The sequence below is a fragment of the Squalius cephalus genome, assembly GCF_949319135.1.
Source record: "Squalius cephalus genome assembly, chromosome: 7".
Classification (NCBI taxonomy): domain Eukaryota; kingdom Metazoa; phylum Chordata; class Actinopteri; order Cypriniformes; family Leuciscidae; genus Squalius; species Squalius cephalus.
The window spans coordinates 3,935,316-3,954,722 of NC_137128.1; the positions used below are offsets into that span (position 1 = coordinate 3,935,316).

Below are 19,407 nucleotides of genomic sequence, written 5' to 3' on the forward strand. Positions count from 1 at the left end.
CTCACACTGATCGGCCGAATGAGATATTCAAGACAAACACAAACGCACTGAACCATCAATATGATGTGCTTAGAAACACACAAGCTCTCATTGTCACATCATTCAACAAGGAACAATCTCACAAAAACTGTCATCTTTTCAGCAACACATCAAAAACTAAGATGAAACTAACAGGAAACAAAAAGTAACAAAATGTTTAACATGAATTTTTAAATATTACTTTAAAATTTTACAAATTATAACTAAAAGGAAACAAACTAAATAAAAAGTTTTGTTTTTTTTAATAAAAAAAAAAAAACCAAACAAAAAAAAAACTATATATTTAAAAAATATTAAAAAGGAAATGTATAAAAATAAAAATGTGACAACATTAAAAATATGTATTTAAAAACTAAGATGAAACTAATAGGAAACAAAAAGTACAATATAACAAAATGTTTAGTTTTTTTTAAATATTACTTTAAAATTGTACAAATTACAACCAAAAGGAAACAAACTAATAAAAATGTATAAAACAAACAAACAAAAAAACTATATATTTAAAAATATTAAAAAGGAAATGTAAAAAAAATAAAAAAAATATATAATAAGAATAAAAATGTGACAACATTAAAAATATGTATTTAAAAAATATATGCAATATAAAAAAATTAACACTTTTTCTAAATTTCTTCCCTACAAAGAAGAAATTTGCAAGTTAGACCTGTAACCTTCCAGTTGTTTGTCAGCACTGAGATCATGTGGAGGCCTCAGATGTGTCTTATAATCTCACATATGTTTCAGAAGATCTCAACAGTGTCTCAAATCTGTGCTCACATTCTAAACTCACTACACATTTTCCATCAGATGAGACTTATTTTATAGCTCTATACACTGCAAAAAAAAAAAAAAAAAAAATTAGTTTCTCAGTATTTTGTCTTGTTTTTCAGTACACATATCTAAACATTTTTAAATCTAGACTTGAGGAGCAAATTTCTTGCGACATTGGGTTTTGTGTTTTGAAAAAATTTATCACAATGAAGTGGTTATGCTTAAAACAAGAAAGCATATCTGCCAATTGAGTCAGAAAAATAAACTTGTTTTCCCTTTGAATTAAGTTTCTTTTCTGACCCCATTGGCAGATATTTGTTCTTATTTTAAGAAGAAACTTTTTTTCTCCAGAAAACAAGACTTGATATCTTCAGTCATTTTTCTTCTCCAGTAAATGTATCTTTACTTAAGAATGTTTGTACTGGAAAACAAGACAAACATTCTGAGGAAGAACATCATTTCGTGCAGTGTAGATGTCATCTGGATGCCAACTATGTCTCATGTCTGTCTATTGTTATTTCCTCAAGGATTAAGTCTCCTGAGGTTTTAAAGAGCAGCATCTCAGTAATACAAGCGTCCTCTGGCTCAATATAACTTTAGCGTTCACATTTTGTTCATTGTTGTAGGTGTAACCGAACGCTGTTAGTCACATGAGCTCGGGCCAGACACTTGAAGACAGCCGTTCATTGGTCTTCCGAAGGCACAGGAATGTGGCATTACATAACATGGCTTTGTGTGTGGTGATCTCTGATAACTGGTCAATGATTTACCGCGGTTCCAGACATCAGAGAACAGCCCATGAGACGCTGATCTGCTTGTGAATGTCTTGTTCCTGCACTGATTCATGTGTAGGCTATAGTTAACCCTGATGAATGAGCTGCTTCTGTGTGCGATACGCCACCTACAGGTGAGCTGACAGCACTGCAGCCGTCAGGTGTTCCTGCCCTGATATTAATGTCTGCTGTGTGCAAGCTAAGACAGGTTTGAGACACGTTTAACACTGCACTCTGTATGAAACTGTACAATGGTCCTCCCTCGCCCTCAGAAGGAAAGTCCATTTATTGATTTGTATTGCTAAAGCACTAATGGGTAAATTACCCCTCTACATTTCAAATTTGCTTACTTACCAAAATAGTGTTTACAGGACAAGGTTGTCAAAAAAAATACTATTAATTATTCCATCAACAAGAACAGAACTTGGTAAAAAAGCTTTCTCATCATATGCACCAAATGTCTGGAATGAAGTCCAAAACACCTTAAATCTAGAATCACTTGCATCTATTAATACTTTTAAAAACCTTTTAAAGTCAACTCTTGACTGAACGGTGTAATTGCTTTTAACTAGGTACCCTTTAAATTGTATGTCTGCATTTGCTTATGTTAAGTATAATGTCTTGTTTGTGTGTGTATAGTGTACAGAGATTTGTGGTGTAGTGTGTAATCTTTGTCCTGTCTTTTATGTATTTTTTTTAAACTTTTTTGGCCGCCTGTCTTGGCTAGGACTCCCTGGGAGAAGAGTTACTGTAACTCAATGGGACTTTTCCTGGTTAAATAAAGGTAAAAAAAAAAAAAAAAAAAAAAGGAATTAAGGGAGTCTTATTTTACTTTTTTTAGTTATTTAATGTGTAAAGTTCTAAAGCACAAAGTCACTCCAAGTGGAGTAATTTTCTATATCAGTGTCAGTGTTTCTGAACTCCCTGAAACGAACACGTCACAATATTCCTCATTATAATAATTAATACGCAGAATAAAGGGGCGGGCCTGGTTGAGTTAGTTAGTAGTGTGTTAAACTGGCGGTTATGGTAAGGGGCGGGACAGTTCCCAAACACAATCAGAGCACAGTGTGCTTTTCAGAAGGAGGGGCTTCATAGAGACAGGTGTGTGGGCCAGTGGGGATTTCTTTAAGACTGCAAGGGAAGCTCGGCTTCCCCTATAATGTCAAAAAAATTAATGGTCAAATTGTACTATTGTATTAACATTTTATTGACTAAAAATGCGTTAGAAAACGTTCATCTCAAAGACGAGTTCGTTCAGAATCAGCTACATACAGCAGGTCAGCTGACTCGATCTCCTTCTCATACATTCCCGTAGCGTCACAGTGCATTTCCCTGTTGAAGCCCAGCGTCCATTGACTTCAGTGGGGCTGCTCTGAACAGTTTTTTTCAGTGCTTCGAAACTAGACGGTCATTGGATAAATGCTGCGATTATGTCCCGCCCACGGAAGCTCAGCGTCTCTGGGGGTGAATGAGGAGTGGGCTGGCCCGGACTCCGGGCTTCCGCGTGATGATTGGAGGGGCTGCATCTCCTTTTGATTGACAGCGATTTCATACAATAAAAAGTCGCTGCCGCTGAAGCTATTCGAGCTCAATCCCATCGCGGATTTTTCAAGAGATAGTCAAAAGACAAACTGCTGCTACCTCTTTCTTGGTATTTGCTTGTCGAAATTGCTAGCCATTTTTCATAATACATTTCACACAATTATACATTTATACCTTTATTATATTATTACTTATCCTATTATATTTTTTATAATATTACTTGTAATAATTAAAACAATAATTATTAAAATAATTAAAAATAGCCTATATATTATTAGTAGTATTATTATTATACTTTATTATATTGTTATTTATTCCTTTATTATATTATTACATTTATACAATTATATTTAACTCTGCTGGCCATTGAGAGGACACTGGTCAAGTCACTGGAAAAGACACCTAGTTGGAACGACAGGGTCACAGAGCATTTTCTTGAAAAGGAACGTTGGGCAGAATTTACGTATAAATAAATGGACAATTTTTATGATGTAGGCCGAAAATGAGCTTCCCCTCTTTGAAAGACCAGCAGCCGCCACTGGTGTGGGCCCTTGGAATCATCCAAACTCCCCTCCCACCTTCAACTCTCGTCTGAAGGAGACACACAGGTAAGCCTAAGGCATGGCAACAAAATGCAGCATCTTGTTCTCCTTCTCAGGGAACCGGGTTGCAGGGGAGCCGCTAGCAATTTGCAAGCCCCCTACCCATTCCATTAATAAAATCTATCTCTAGGGGCCCCAAAGGTGTGTGGGCCCTTGGAATCGTCCAAACTCCTCTCCCACCCCCAGCCCCTTAGCGGTGCCCCTGCCAGGTTGCATAAACAACTTGAGACATTCCCTCTCAAACGTGGATGGCTTCTTCCAGGACTTCTCCATCTCGTTGAGAAGATCTGGAAGAAAAGTAAGGCTCATGGGGGAGGGATGATCATGGCTCACCAGAAATCGCTCATCCAGTCTACCGGAAGTGAGATCCTGTTTTTCACGTGACCAGGTCAGATTCATCCTGGCTATGGCGCAAGCCATTACATCCAACAATTCCTGATATGCGGGGCTGACAGAAGGCTGAGCTCAACAAACTCACTCTCTTCACCCCCTCATACCACGTCAAACTCCTTTAGAGTTAGACGCCGCCAGCAACATGCTCTCTGCTGGATCAGAAGATGCCAAAGAGCAGGCTTCCGGATCCAGAAGATCGGCAGAGCCTATAAGATAGGACTGAGATAGCGAAATCCCTTTCTCAAATTTCTCTGCCAGCCCGACCTGTGAGCGCTATACCCTGCTCCGCTCTCAAGCAGACAATGCAAAAACCATGGGTGTCCTCAGGTGTTATAAAACGAGGACACAGAGACATGGACTTTCTAAAACAACGTGCTACAAACAAACAGCACCTGCAGACGAAATATTTGATGCTTGATATTGATATTCAATATTTGAACTCGGACAGCCATTTATCCTCACAGGCACTCCATGTGCAATGTCCTGGACTACCGTCTGTCAATGAATATCGCTGTGTGTTTACATGTGACACCGGTCATGCTGATGGCGTTCCCCATAGCATCAACACCAAGACGCAGCATCAGAGATCCACTTCGAAAAGTAAACTATTCTAGTAGAGCCCAAAATCAAAATCAAGACTTTGCAAAAGGGCATAATAGATCCCCTTTAAAGACTTAAAAATACGGTTCATTGGTCCAGAGAGCTGACACATACTGCTATGTTACAACTTCTATGTACAAATGCTATTCCAATTGCACATTATTACTTATTGCTTTTAAAACAGCAGCATGGATGTAAGTACAACTAATGAATGAATGGTTTGGCTTGTTGACACACTGTGGCTCTGTTTACAGCTGGTATTAAGATGCGTTTTGGTCGATCGGATCATAAGTAGACGACGCTAAATACAGGTGTAGACAAGGTCTAAAACGTTTTGAGCTTGTCCACTTTCCACAACTTCCAGAGGTAGTCGAAAATGCATTCGACTTGCTTTCATAGTGCAAACACTCATGTGGTCGAATGACCTGCAAACAGCCACAAAAGACCTGCAAAACGCCTACTCTCTGCCTACTGACCTAATGCGTCAACATTACGGGAAGCGTACTAGCCAGACGGGATTTATACTTTGTCGGCTGAAGACCCAAGTTTGGTTTGAAGATGAGAAACTTAAGCTGCTGCTCTCCGTGTGTTTTGTTTTTTTCTCCAGTTGCATTCATGTGTATGGTAATTTGCATGAGATTATTTCGTCCATTAGATCGAAAGATCTAAAAATACCCATACATTAACCCGCCCATAGACCCTTCCCTCGAAGAAATCAGGACAGAAGTGGTTTAAAGTGGACAAAAGAGACGGATTAAAACACCAGGTGTAAACGGGAATGTGTCTCCCTGTGATCCGATCGACCAAAACACATCTTATACCAGCAGTAAACAGGGCCTGTGTTGTGGATGAGTCTCATGACTGTTCTTTGACCCGCACGGGTCCAGTTCATCCACCTCTCTTATCACATCCCTCATTGATTCATCTCCACTGTCATGAGTCTGGCTTACGCTTGGGTTAGTCATTAACATACACCAGTGGAGAGAATCAGCTCTACATCAAAGCATTCTGGGACTCTGTCAGAAAAGATGGCAAAAAACGTCAGCTTGTCATTGGGGCAGAACCCTTAAAGCGACAAGTTTATACTTTATTCACCCTAAAAGTTCATAGTAGCACTTTAACCATATAACGGTATTATAATTGATATGCACATTTCTAAGGCGTCTAAATTACCAACATGATCAAAACTTTGCTGATTAAGCTCTTGCACACAATCTACTACAGCCCTTCTGTGCTTCGATTGATAGTTTAGGCTTTTTTAGCAAGTAAAATGCCTTTTGGTATTACAGTACAAACGTCCTCCTTCAGCGCGTGGTTCACGTGTCTTTTTGCTGTGAAATATTTATTATTTTTTATCCAGCAAATATAAAAATAACTTTGATATTGTTTTTAGTTATATTTCAAGAAGAACACTTACTGGACGGAAGCAACTGAGTTTTACTTGATTATCCATACATCATTTTATAGAAAATGGAGAAATGTTTATTTATTCATCTCTCAATCATCATTGTATTGCATTGCATTACATGTTTTAAAACTACAGAACTTTAATCATAAAACTAAGCATTATAATATCATCTTACTAAGACATATTATTGGCAGATATAAAGTGACTACCAATATGTATATGAATTTTATGTAAGTATCTGCTATACTGTTATAAAGATCTCATTGATTTACATTACAAGCATCAGAAGTTTATATAAATATCAGTATGTGCACCAAATTGCACATTTTTGCTCAGTTTGAGCCTCTAAATAAAATTGAGCTGTTTTCCCTCCATATTCTCAGGATATCAGAATATTTGAGCCATAAAAGCCTGATGTACCAAATATGATATAAAACCTAAACGCATATGCAAACAAATATTTGTCTTTTTCTTTTTTATATATATTTTGCCTAAAGGTTCAACAAACCTTAAATTGAAAAAAACAGTACACTTTTTGCTTTTTTTCTGAGAGTGTATGACGGTTGGTTATTTGCCGTGTGTGCTGTTAAACGAGAGCACTAAGCCGTCCCACTGGAGCATCCGGCAGGCGCTGGCCACTCTTTGCTCACGACTCTTTCTGATTCACTTCCATCCCCAAATTCAAAAAGAGCCTGAAACTTCACGCTGGTGCATTTAGTGAGTTTGCACTGAACGATTGCCTGGCCTTTGAAGTCTCGGAGTGAGCAGTGAACGCCACCATCGCCATCATCGCCATCAACTGGGATCTCGGTAACGTTTGTCTCGGAGGAGCTGGAGTTTTTCCCACAGACGATCCGCTCCTCGTCCACGGACACCAGGCTGTGCCCTCGGATATACTCGGGAGCTTGACAGTAAACCAGCGTCACATCCTCCACGTTCCTGATGTTGTTCCTGATCCAGTCGGAGAGGTAGCGTATCCCGCAGTCGCAGTGCCAGGGGTTCCCGTGGAGCTGAACGAAGCACTGGAAGTCCAGATCGTCGAAGAAGCCGTGCGGGACTCTCCGGAGCCGGTTCATGGACAGGTACAGCTGCTCCATGTCGTGCTGATCCTTCAGCAGATCCTCCTCCAGTGAGCTCAGGTTGTTCTTCTGCAGATGGATGGCTTTCACACCGAACAGCCCTTTGAAGACGGTGCCGGGAAGCGTTGTAATCCGGTTCTCGGACAGATCCAGCTTTTTCAGCGAGATGAGGTTCTGGAAGAGATTCGCAGGAACCTCGGAGAGCCGATTCTGAGACAAGTCCAGATAGGTAACGTGCAGCAGTTTGTGGAAGACCGAGGGGTGGAGCTGCACCAGATTGTTCTTCTTGAGGATCAGCTTCCGGAGGCTGGGCGGGAACACGTCGACGCTCAGGTTGCGTATGCGATTGCCTCGGAGGTTCAGCTCCTCCAGGAGATCCAGGTGGGAGAAGATCCCCTCCGGAAGCTGCGGGATCATGTTGGCCTGCAGCGAGAGCGCTCTCAGGAGAGAGTTGTTCTGGAAAACATCCGCCGAGACCGAGCCTATGTGGTTGAAGGACAGGTCCAGCTCCTGCAGTTTGTGGAGACGATGGAAGGGACGAACGGGAAGAGACAGCAAGTCGTTCCCTCTCAACTGCAGCACCTCCAGCTTCTGCAAAGAGTCAAAGATGCGGGCATCCAGAACGCCGATCTTGTCGTGGTTGAGCATCAGTCTCGTGAGGTTGGCCAGCGAGCCGAAGGTCTGCACTTCAAGCCTCAGCCAGGAGTTCCCGCTGATCTCCAGCTCCCGCAGCTCCGGCAGCCGGTCGAAGGCGTCGCCCGAGACAGACTTCACCTGGCCGTTGAGGAACACCAGTTTGCTGAGTCTGAGGTTCTCTCTGAAGGATTGTCCGTCCAGACGCATGAGGCCCGACGCCACTACGATCAGCTCTCTGACCTGAGCTGAGATGTTGAGCGGTAGTGCTCTCATGGCGTCGTCTGCGCAGACCACCTTAGCAGCCGAGAAGCACTGGCACAGTTCAGGACAGCCACGACTGCAGTGCAGCTGGATCAGGACCAGCAGAAGCGCAGGCCAGGGTTTGCTCATGACTTCTGGGAACAGAAAAGCCACAGGTCAGCTGCAGTCGCTGCGTCTCTTCCAGTTTCCAAAGATAATAGCATTTTCCTCTCATATGCATTTTGCAAATGTTACGTGAGGTCCAAAGATCTCTGCATTTTCATGAAGATTCATTACAGTGAGTAGAAGAAAACACGCTGGATGTCATCTAATGCACATTAGGCCTTGATGATTGAAAGCAAATGACAGGTTTTGCTTAACCTTACAGTATATTCCCTCGGAAATCAGACCCATTACTTTTACACACATTTACACTTCACAATAAGGTTTTACTTGTTAACGTTAGTTAACTACATTGACTGACATGAACTAAGAATGAAAAATACGTCTAAAGCATTTGTTAATCTTAGTTAATGTTAATGTCAACATTTACTAACTTATTGTCAGAAATAACATTTAATAACAATGAACAGTTATTTTTATGAACCAATATTAACAAAGATGACTAAATACTGTAACAGATGTATTGCTCATTGTTAGATAGTGTTTGTTAATGCATTCACTAACTTTAACAGGACCTTATTATTGCGTAAACAATGAATTAACAATGAACAACAGTATATTTATGAACTGACATTAACCTAGATTAATAAAAGCTGTAAAATAATGTTGTCTATTGTTCATGATACCCGACTAATGGTAATGAATTCAGTTTTGAATTGTTAAGATCTCATTTATCGGCTTATTTATTCCAATGAAAAGTATTTATATTAATAGTATCCAAAAAGGACATTTGGTAACACTTTACAATAGGGTTCATTATTTAACATTAGTTAACATTAGTTAACATGAAATAAGAATGAACAATACTTCTTCAGCATTTATTAATCTTAGTTAATATTAATTCCAACATTTACTATTAAAATCAAAGGATGTATTTGTTACCATTAGTTAATGCACTGTGAACTAACATGAACAAACAATAAACAGCTGGATTTTTATAAACTAACATTAACAAATAGAGTAACAAATGTATTGCTCATTGTTAGTTCATGTTAGTTAATACAGTAACTAATGTTAACTAATGAACCTTATTGTAAAGTGTTACCGAACATTTAAATTTGGTTGTAAAATAGGATCAGGGGACTACAAGTAAAAATGCATGAAATAAAGAAACAAAATGCATGAAAGTAATGCCTTGCTCTTCTTTGGAAATAAACAGTGTTGTGACGTACCGCTGTTGCACACATCAGCTCCAGGAGAAATGAGTGACTCTGAGGATCTCCGTCTGATGATATCTCTGTCTGAGGAAGCTCACTGTGATTGGTCGAGTTGATCTATGAGACCGACTGTGATTGGTCGAGTCGATCAGACTGCTGAAACACAATGAGTGCTGGTCAAAATATCATTCATTTAGTTCAGCATTAATGAAGAATTCTCCCGAATCCAGAGCTGATGTGTTGGTAATCCCCGGACAGAGGAAGGTTTGAGCGGAGCGAGACTAATGGATTGACACACACGGACCGTTGAGCAACACCAGATGTGCAGCCTTTGATTTATTTGCTTTTCTACAGTAAACAGAATTCAGGTGGATTTCAGAACTGACAGAAACTCACATAAATCAACATCATGTACAAATTCAATCTCACATTTTCACACGCCAAACATCTGTTAGTTTGTGAAAGTTTAAAGTTTCCCTAAAATGGATTTTTGAGATTGACCTTTCATGTAGTGTGTAACACAGCTCTAAGTGAATGAAAACATCCTGCAAAGTTTTAAATCTGAAAGTTCACCGTATTTAAAGTTATTGTCATTCAAAAGTATGAGTCGACTCTGAGTCAGTGAAGTGAATCGTTTTTCAAATGAGTCATGAGCCGTTTCGTAGTGACGTCAAGACGAAACATTAGCATATTGCCCGCCCACTTATAGCGTGCGCAGACACCAGGGAAAACTCAAACCCCAAACCTGCAGCTGATCCCTGTGGACACTGGAGAGCATCATGTCCAGGAGACGCTGTGCTCTACAATATGAAGGTAAAGACAGTGTTTTCACTGCCCAAGGACGAGCATGCGGAGAATCAGTGGTTAAAGTTCATCTTTACCACAGCAGTGTAATCCTAAACTTTTGCTGTGTTCCCTTTATTTTACTGACGACTGCTTTTCAGATCTCGGAGTTCAATGCAGGATTCGCACACCACTTTCTCGTGAAAAATGGTGTTCAAAATACTTAGTTTTGAGTTTTATATTGTGTAGGTCTCCTGCTAACTGGCTAACTCACGTTATCACTGTCTTACTGAAATACTTCAGCTGATCAGCTGTGGGCCACTATTACCTATAACTGTGTCTATTAATGCAGATCGTCTGTCGTTCTCACTACTTTGAGGAAAGATTAAGCATGGAGCAAGATTTGTTTTACGTTTATGTTACACCAGTCATTCACGCCTGAGCTCGGCTAATGTATGCACTGTTATTAATACAGTTTCCACATGTTCACCACAATATATTAGAAAAATACTCTGTAAATAAATAAGTAGGCCTATAAGTAAAATAATGGGTTTGTTGATGGACATGCACTTGTTAATGCTGATGGTGAGGAATTACAGTTGGAACATCTCATAATGTTCCTCAAACTGAGTAGAGTTTCACTGAGAAACACTGAGTCCTGCTCGAGTCGTCCTGATGGAGGTTCGGGTTGAATGACAGTGTTTCATCATCGGACTCGAGCTCGCACTGATATGGTCAAATCAACGTCCTTGTTCGTTACTGTGTTTAGTTTACAGTGTAGGAAGCCTCAGGACACGCAGAGCTGATGTTGTTATGGCAATGGGCGATTTTGTTTTCTTGTTGTTATTTTGCTGTATGGGTAAACCAATCACAACAGACTGAGCTGTCTGGCCAATCAGAGCAGAGTAGACCAATCACAACAGACTGAGCTGTCTGGCCAATCAGAGCAGAGTAGACCAATCACAACAGACTGAGCTGCTGCTGTCTGGCCAATCAGAGCAGAGTAGACCAATGCAGAGGTCTAATCCTCCAAAATATTTTCCCACCTCAGGCACAAAATCCTTGATAATAATATTATCCTTTTTATTCAGGCAAGGGAGTCTTTCTTGTACCACCCATAGACAGTATATAAACTGGACACAGCGACCCCATAGACTTCAACGGAGACAAGTGTTCGGAGACAATTAGAAGCTCTTCTTCCTGATGGCTGAGCGACTGCGCAGACTCACACTGAGCTTGACGACGTACAGTGCTATGCATAAGTTTAGACACCCATGCTAAAGTTGACTAAAGAGAGGAATAAAAAAATCATCTTTTGGAAATTGAACTTAATGCCCTAATTAAAAAAATTAGGAAAAATCCAACCTTTAAGGACACCAATTTTCTTTGTGAATGAATAATGTATCTTAAATAAATAAATGTTCTTTCTTAAAATACAGGGTGCATAAGTCTGGACACCCCTATGTTAAATTCCCATAGAGGCAGGCAGATTTTTATTTTTAAAGGCCAGTTACTTCATGGATCCAGGATACTATGCATCCTGATAAAGTTCCCTTGGCCTTTGGAATTAAAATAGCCCCACATCATCACATAGCCTTCACCATACCTAGAGATTGGCATACCTTATGCATAGCACTGTAGATGTGACGTGAGCAACCCGTCTGTCTTCTAGTAGCTGTGCCGAGAGAAATCTGAATCATTCCCTTCCGAAACTTGCAGAGACGGAGAGTGTGAGTAGGAGCTGTCCATGAGCTGGAGCAGGAGCAACTTTATGACTCTCTATGGGCTTCTCCCTTGAGTTTATCTGACTTTTTGCCTCCACATCCCCTCGATTGCCCGCAAGCTTCTCCTCCTGTCCATACGGTAATCTCTCTACTGTGCAACAGAGAGTCGCGTGGTTATGACGCAATCGTTAGCCTATATTTACAAAAACTGCTTCTACGGGGCCATAACGTAAGATACAAGGTAATGGAGCCTTTTATACATTTTCGTGTTTCTTTAGAAATAAATAATGGACAAATGGAGTCTTCAAACGCCTCAGATGTAAAGTTATTCGCTGTCAAAGTGTTGCCAAAATGAATGGGAGTCAATGGGATGCTAACAGCAGGTGATGGTCCACTAATCAATGGCGGCGCCCGGGGAAGCTTCGGTTTCTGGCTGATGGATTACCCCCTTGATGCCACCCCGTCACGGACAACATGTGTGCCAGTAGAGTAGTAAAAAAAGAAATGTATTTTTTTAAATCTAATGTTTTCCTAATAGTAAAATGTCCCTTTTTTGGAAACCATCAATAGAAAATCTTCTCATTGTTTGTACTGAAAAAATAAATACACTTAAAAAATACAAATAAAGTTACATTTATTTGATTAGTTCACACAACAAGAGCATCATTCAACATTCATTTATGTAAAATTTAATTTCTTTTACATACATTTTTAACAAAAGGACCCAGTGACGGGGTGGTAACCTATGGTTGACTGTGACGGGGTGGTGTGGAAAAAGTGTTTCTTTATATCATATGCTTGTTTTAAACTTTATAAAACTGGGGGAGGGAAACATTAAAATTGGAGATTTGATGGAGCACATGCAACTAATTTCTGTTTGGTGAGTGAAAGAGATAGTGAGTAATAAGTGAGTGAGTGAATGAACAAAACAGGGTTAAAGGTAAGTAGCTAAGTAACTTTTTTACCTTAACCGAACAGCTTCGGAGTCATTGGAATAGTTATATGACTTTTTTTGGGTTGAATGGTGGTCGTCTCTCAACCCCCCCCCCCCAGCGCCTGTGAGCCGAAAAACCACCCTTGCAACTTTGTCTGTTCCTGGTGCCTTAAGCAGTTTTAATCTTTTCTCCAAAGCTTCTGGATTGGTGATAAATCCTTCGAAAAGTGAAATTTTGTATGTGCATGATTCAGATAAAATTTCTGTTGATGGTATTAAAGTTAAACAGCAGGTAAAATATCTTGGGGTCGATATTTGCAGATCAGGTTCAGATCGTCTTCATAACAATTTTCAACCAAGGTTAGATAAAACCAAAAAAATTCTATGTTGCTGGCTGCAGAGAGACTTGACAATTTATGGGAGAGTCCTGCTGTCTAAGGCTGAGGGCATATCACGGCTAGTTTACCCTGCTCTTTCCTTATTTGTTGATAAAAAAACGATTAAATCTATTGACTCTCTGCTTTTCCGTTTTATTTGGAAAAATAAAGTGGAATGTGTTCAAAGGAAATCTTTGATAAGAAGTTACAAGGAGGGTGGTCTTAACGCTTTAGATTTTCAAACTATCAACCAGACATTCAAAATTAACTGGATTAAGTATTGTATTTCTAATAATAGTTTACCCTGGTTTTGGATCCCTAATTTAATCTTTAAACACTGTGGTGACCTAAAATTTTTATTATCTTGTAATTTTAAGTGCAGCAAATTACCTATTAAACTCTCAAATTTTCATAAACAAGCTCTAGAATCCTGGAAGATTGCTTTCAAACATAATTTCTCCCCACACACGTATATTATTTGGAATAATGAAAATGTACTGTGTGGTAACAAATCTCTTTTTTTCAAAGAATGGGTGGATCAAAATATTCTTTTTGTTTCTGATTTGTTCAGTGCTCAAGGAGACCTTCTTTCTTTTTCTGAGTTTATGTCCATGAGAGATGCTGTGATTTCTGTAAGAGATTTTAATAAGGTGACTAAAAGTATTTCTGTCAGTGTAAGAACTTTGTTTAAAGCTCATTTAAGATACAACTGTTTAAACAACTATACTCCTACACTTGCAATCAATGGTGTTAACATATTAGATAAAAAATGCAACAATCTCTTTATTAGAAATGTTCTTTCTTCAACTACAAGAACCCTTCCTAAAGTACGATCTAAATGGAGTATCTGTTATCCAAACTCTGATTTAAATAACTTATGGGCATTTTCTCACAAACTTTTTATCCCTAATAAAATTAAAGAACTCCATTTCAAAATTGTTCATAGATATTACCCTTGTAATTTATTTTTGAGCAGGTTTTCTGAGAATGTATCTTCTTTATGTTCCTTTTGCAATATTGAAGAAGAATCTATCCTACATTTATTTTATCAGTGCCCATTTTCTAAGTCTTTCTGGTCAGATGTTACCTTGTTAGTTTTTTGCTGTTGTAGCAAATTGGTGCAAATGTCAGAATCTATCATTTTTTTATCTGATTTTCATTCTAATGATGTTAATCTTAATAATACAGTATTATTACTTTGTCTTCTGGGCAAGTTTCATCTTCACAAAGCCAGAACCATTCATTGTAATCCTGATTTTAGAATATTCTCCTCTGATATAAAGTCCCTTTTCTCTTCCTTTAAGAAAATGTCAAAACCTTTAAACTCAAAGGTTTCTAAAACAAATAATATCCTTGAGTCTGTTGTAAAGAATCTTTAATGTGTTTTGACAATTTGTAACATTGTATTGTTGTGTGTAGCCTATCTCATTCTTTTTGATGTCCGTATACCCCCCTTGTTTTTATTTATTTTTATTTTTATTCTCTTCTTACTGTTAATGTATGAATCTTTCAATAAAAAAAAAAAAATAAATAAAAAAAAAAACTTTGTCTGTTTAAAGCAACATCATGTAGTTTTTGCTCTCGGGGTCCCCCTACAGTTGGGAAACAGTATTGTCTTCAATTACTGTCGTAAAATCTGTCATGGTAACACATTTGTTGATAAGCCGATACCCCGAACTCTGCAGAAGGAGTTCTCACGTCTTGGGCAGACTGCCTGCGCTGCGTGTGAAATGTCTTCATCCCAGGTACAGTGGCATATATTTCAGCATGTCGTATGAATATAATTTCATGGGTTTTGTTTTTTCAAACGCCAAAAGATCGCGTAGCTCACGTTTACAAGCCAGCGCCATTATAGTAGCCTATTGGCTACTGTTTTACAGAATGCTAATTCAATTCAATGTTTGTGTGGTAGGTAATAGCCATATATCGTCAATATTATAATATCAACCTACCATAGATGAATCTGCAAAGTTGAAAAATCGATTTGCATTATAGCCTGAGGCAAGACACTTTCACCAGAAAAATAAACAAACAAACATGACTATCAGCCTGCAGTCATTAGGCTAGTTAACCTAAAAGATGATTTTGTCTGTCTAATCATGTATTATTTACTTGCAAGAATGTAGACTCTACCAAACTTGTACACGCCGTTTAGACATACAGTAGGCTTACTTCTGACTTTTTTTTTGTCCGTTGCTGCATCGGCCATGACAAAAACATACGCACGAAAGCCGGAAAACAAATGCTGGTTGGCCTCTCAAGTCCGAATTTGAGGAGGTGGTGGGGGAAGTGACGTATGCAGTCAAGCAGTCGAATTTTGTAGTTCTTTTTGTGCTCGGGTTACTACCTGAACCCCGAAGTTACGTAGTGCCAGTAAAAGCGATACAGACCCCGTCAGGCTATGGCAGACGTGTCATTCAACCTACTGTAAGTCGATGTACCATCACAAGGGTCTTGGAAATATATTATGAAGGTTGAAAAGCTACATAGTGTTCCTTTAATGAACATGACTTTAAACTCATGACTTGTATTATCTTATGGACATTACTTTGCTGCCAGAAGATGCTCTCCAGTGAGTAGCAGTCGCATCTAGCTGATTAAAGGATGTTCTGCTATTGTATAGAGCTGGTAAGTCCCGCCCTTCCGTAAAACCCCGCTGGACCTCAAAGTTGAAAAACCGTCAATGCAAGTGAATGGGAGAAAATAATTATTTTCTGATCCCGTTTGAATTGTGCCATGAATTGAACATATGTTGTCTGTGAATTTTTTATATAACTTTTCATGTTACGAGTTTGACAGTATATGGTATGATTCTTCGGCTAGCAGCTGTGGTAAAGACATAACGAGAAAGACTACATGTCGCCTATGTGACGTCACCCCATAAAGTTGACTTACCCGTGGTTTTCGCCAACCTCAACGATTTTGTTCTCTCCCTGAAAGAAGGCGGTGAAGTGCACCAAAGACACAGCCATGTTTAGCGGGATCCGTGAGCTAGTGTCCGTGTGCTAGTGGTGTTGACGTTTCAAACGCGTCGAGAGTTGTAGTCCACAAAGTGCTCTCACACAAAGTCTAACCGTATCAAACTTCTACCCGCTAAATTGTATCATTCTTTACACGAAAAGTTATATAAAAAATTCACAGACAACATATGTTCACATTCATGGCACAATTCAAACGGGACCAGAAAATAATTATTTTCTCCCATTCACTTGCATTGACGGTTTTTCAACTTTGAGGTCCAGCGGGGTTTTGCGGAAGGGGCGGGACTTACCAGCTCTATAACCTTGAACATGCATTTTCTGTAAAGCTGCTATGAAACCATTTGTATTGTGAAAAGCACTAGGCTATATGGTTTTACTGTGGTAAAACGGTACCAACCATGTTATTGTTTTTTTTGTTTTTTTTCAAACCATGGTTCAATTAGTAATACTGCTGTAATACTAGAGTAAAACTATGGTAATCGTGACTATAACCATAGGTTTTGAAACCATGGTTCATTTTGTTAGCTACAGTACTGTGTTTTTACTGCAAATGCTGTGGTAAACCCATGGTTAATTTTCATAAGGGTACAAATATACTTAAATTCTCCTATAATGTACTTGACCTTATAGTCTTATTAGATAAAAGAATCTGATAAATGTATTCATTCAGCAGACGCTTTTATCCAAAGCGACTTACATTTCAAGGTACACATTTACATTCTTATCAGTTTTTCCCTGGTAATCGAACCCATGACCTTGGCGTTGCAAGCGCCTACTGTTCTCTAGCAAGCGCTCTACTCCGTGAGCGACAGCAAACCTGTAGCTCAAACATTTAATCTGTTCACTGGAAATTTAATACAAATAAATTTGCAACTGCTATTGAAACTGGTGTGCATTGCTTATTTTTTTATCCATTATAGTATCTGCCTTCTGCAAACAACCTCCAGATCATGTTTTCTGGAGAACACAAAACATGAAGATAGACTAAATCTCAGTTCGAGCTGGAACTGAAAACTGCTAATGTGAACACCAGTACACTTCATATTCTAAGCGCTGCAATTATACTGAGAGAATATTTATCTTAATTTAGATTATTCTCACTTTTGTTCGGGTAGATTTCTATGCTTTAGATTCTTTACTGTCTTTAAAGCGTGCACCATGTATTTCCAGTGACCAGTGTTTTTTGTGATACTCTGGAAATGTTGTGTAAATTCTGCGGGGGTGAGTGTAACCGGTACAGAAAGTATACTGTAAAATACATTTAGTAGACTTAACACAATAGTTAAGTCATTTGCAGCTCCTGATCAAAATGAGTGCTTTCCCTATTGTTGTGATGTCACTTCCTGTTCTGGCTCCTCCTCTTCCCTTTTGCATTGTCATCTCATATCTATATGTTCACTCCAATTCATGTGTATAATGTTAATTTACTTACCTATGTGACTGTCTTTGCCATTTCCCCCTGTCTGAGTTATGTTCTTGTCTTCTGCTGAAGATGTGGACATGAAGCACACAGTGACTGGTGTACATCAGATTTATTTAAGAGAGAACAAGTGCAACTCAGTCAGAGGCTGCTGGTTTGTTCTTCTGTATCGGCTATGGTTTCTCTGTTATTGTTTTCTTGTTTATTCAGTACTCATGAACTTATGTTTCATGCTTTTTCCCTTTTGCATTCTTAATGCATGACATAACAAGGGCAGGTTTGCAGGGAACGCTTGTTTGATTGTCTTTAACCCTTTCATGCATGAATTATGATATCCTCAGTCAGGATTTTTTTCCTATGTGTTTTTATTGCTCTTAGGGCATGAAAAACAAGAATTGATTTTTATTTTATTTTTTTACAAATTTTTCAAAGAGATCTTCAGATGTCCACTTGAGTGGACAGCATGCATTTGGTTTAAACTTAAGATATACTAGATTTAATATAAGACAATAATCAAACACATAAAGTATGTGAATTTAACGAACTAATCAATACAATTATATCAAATCATGTGAAAACTATAAAATATATACAAAAAATCTAAATGCAAAATATTGCAAAGGCTTCATACAACTTCATACAAGTTGCACTTGGCGTATCTTTGATATCAGAACATGAGGACATGATTCCATCAGAATTTTCTACAGTCTGTCAAGGTACAACTGTGGAAACCACTCAGATGCTCCCTCCAGTGCACCAGAGTATGGAGATTTACCCTTATTAGCTGATAATTCTGATTATGTTCAAGATGGACATGCACATTTCTATCATAGCCCTCCTCTGAGAAAACCTAGCGATACGTTTTTTCAATCTCATCTGAAATGATCAGTGTTGGGGGTAACGCACTACAACTAACATGCATGACCCATTCAGATTACTTTTTTGATGTTACAAGTAAAGTAATGTGTTACAAGTAACATGCATTACCTAATCAGATTACTTTTTGATCTAACAGGTAATTAACTACAAGTAATGTGCATTACCTAATCAGATTACTTTTTTATGTAACAAGTAAAGAAACGCATTACAAGTAACATGCATTACATAATCAGATTACTTTGTGATGTTATGAGTAAAGAAATGCATTAAAATAATGCATATTACATAATCAGATTACTTTTTGATGTTATGAGTAAAGAAACACATTACAAGTAACATGCATTACGTAATCAGATTACTTTTTGATGTTATGAGTAAAAAAACACATTACAATAACGTGCATTATGAAATCAGATTACTTTTTGATCTAACAAAGTAATGCATTACAAGTGTCATACATATGTAATCACATGACTTTTTTCAATGTCAATGAAAATTACTTTCTAATAATACAAGTACATTTATTTACAGTAAAAAAGTCACTGCAGATTAAGTTTTTAAGTTTTAAATTTCAAAAACAATATTCACATTATAATTATGAATTGTAGCTGAAATATAGCAGTTGATGCATGACGTCCACTACAGTGGACATGTGATTAATCAGATTTTTCTCTCAATCTAAAATCAAAACTTGGAAAATTTTACTGTGATATGACTCATTAGATATTGCTTGATGCTGCAATATTTTTTTTACCTCCAAGAGTCTCCTAGATTCGAAGGAATGGGTGGATATTCTGGAGCAACTTGGCATGTCTGACTGACCCTTGGCCATCTTAGTTTGGAGGGGGGAAAAATCGAAACACAAAGGCTTGCCACTTGATTG

At 38.4% G+C, this 19,407-nt stretch overlaps 1 protein-coding gene across 1 annotated transcript; it reads right to left on the bottom strand.

Annotated features, from left to right (window-relative positions):
* Positions 1-5,771: 5,771 nt before the first annotated feature.
* On the bottom strand, positions 5,772-9,738 carry LOC307162152 (uncharacterized protein). The gene is made up of 2 exons (XM_079877253.1): positions 9,442-9,738; positions 5,772-8,241 (listed from the first exon to the last, which is right to left on the bottom strand). The coding sequence occupies exon 2, from the start codon at positions 8,234-8,236 to the stop codon at positions 6,731-6,733; it is 1,506 nt and encodes a 501-aa protein (XP_079733379.1). The 5' UTR covers positions 8,237-8,241; positions 9,442-9,738; the 3' UTR covers positions 5,772-6,730.
* Between the last annotated feature and the right edge of the window lie 9,669 nt (positions 9,739-19,407).

What these genes read in the sequence shown, in the direction of transcription:
- LOC307162152 (XM_079877253.1), bottom strand. Translation starts at nt 8,236, where the DNA reads ATGAGCAAACCCTGGCCTGCGCTTCTGCTGGTCCTGATCCAGCTGCAC.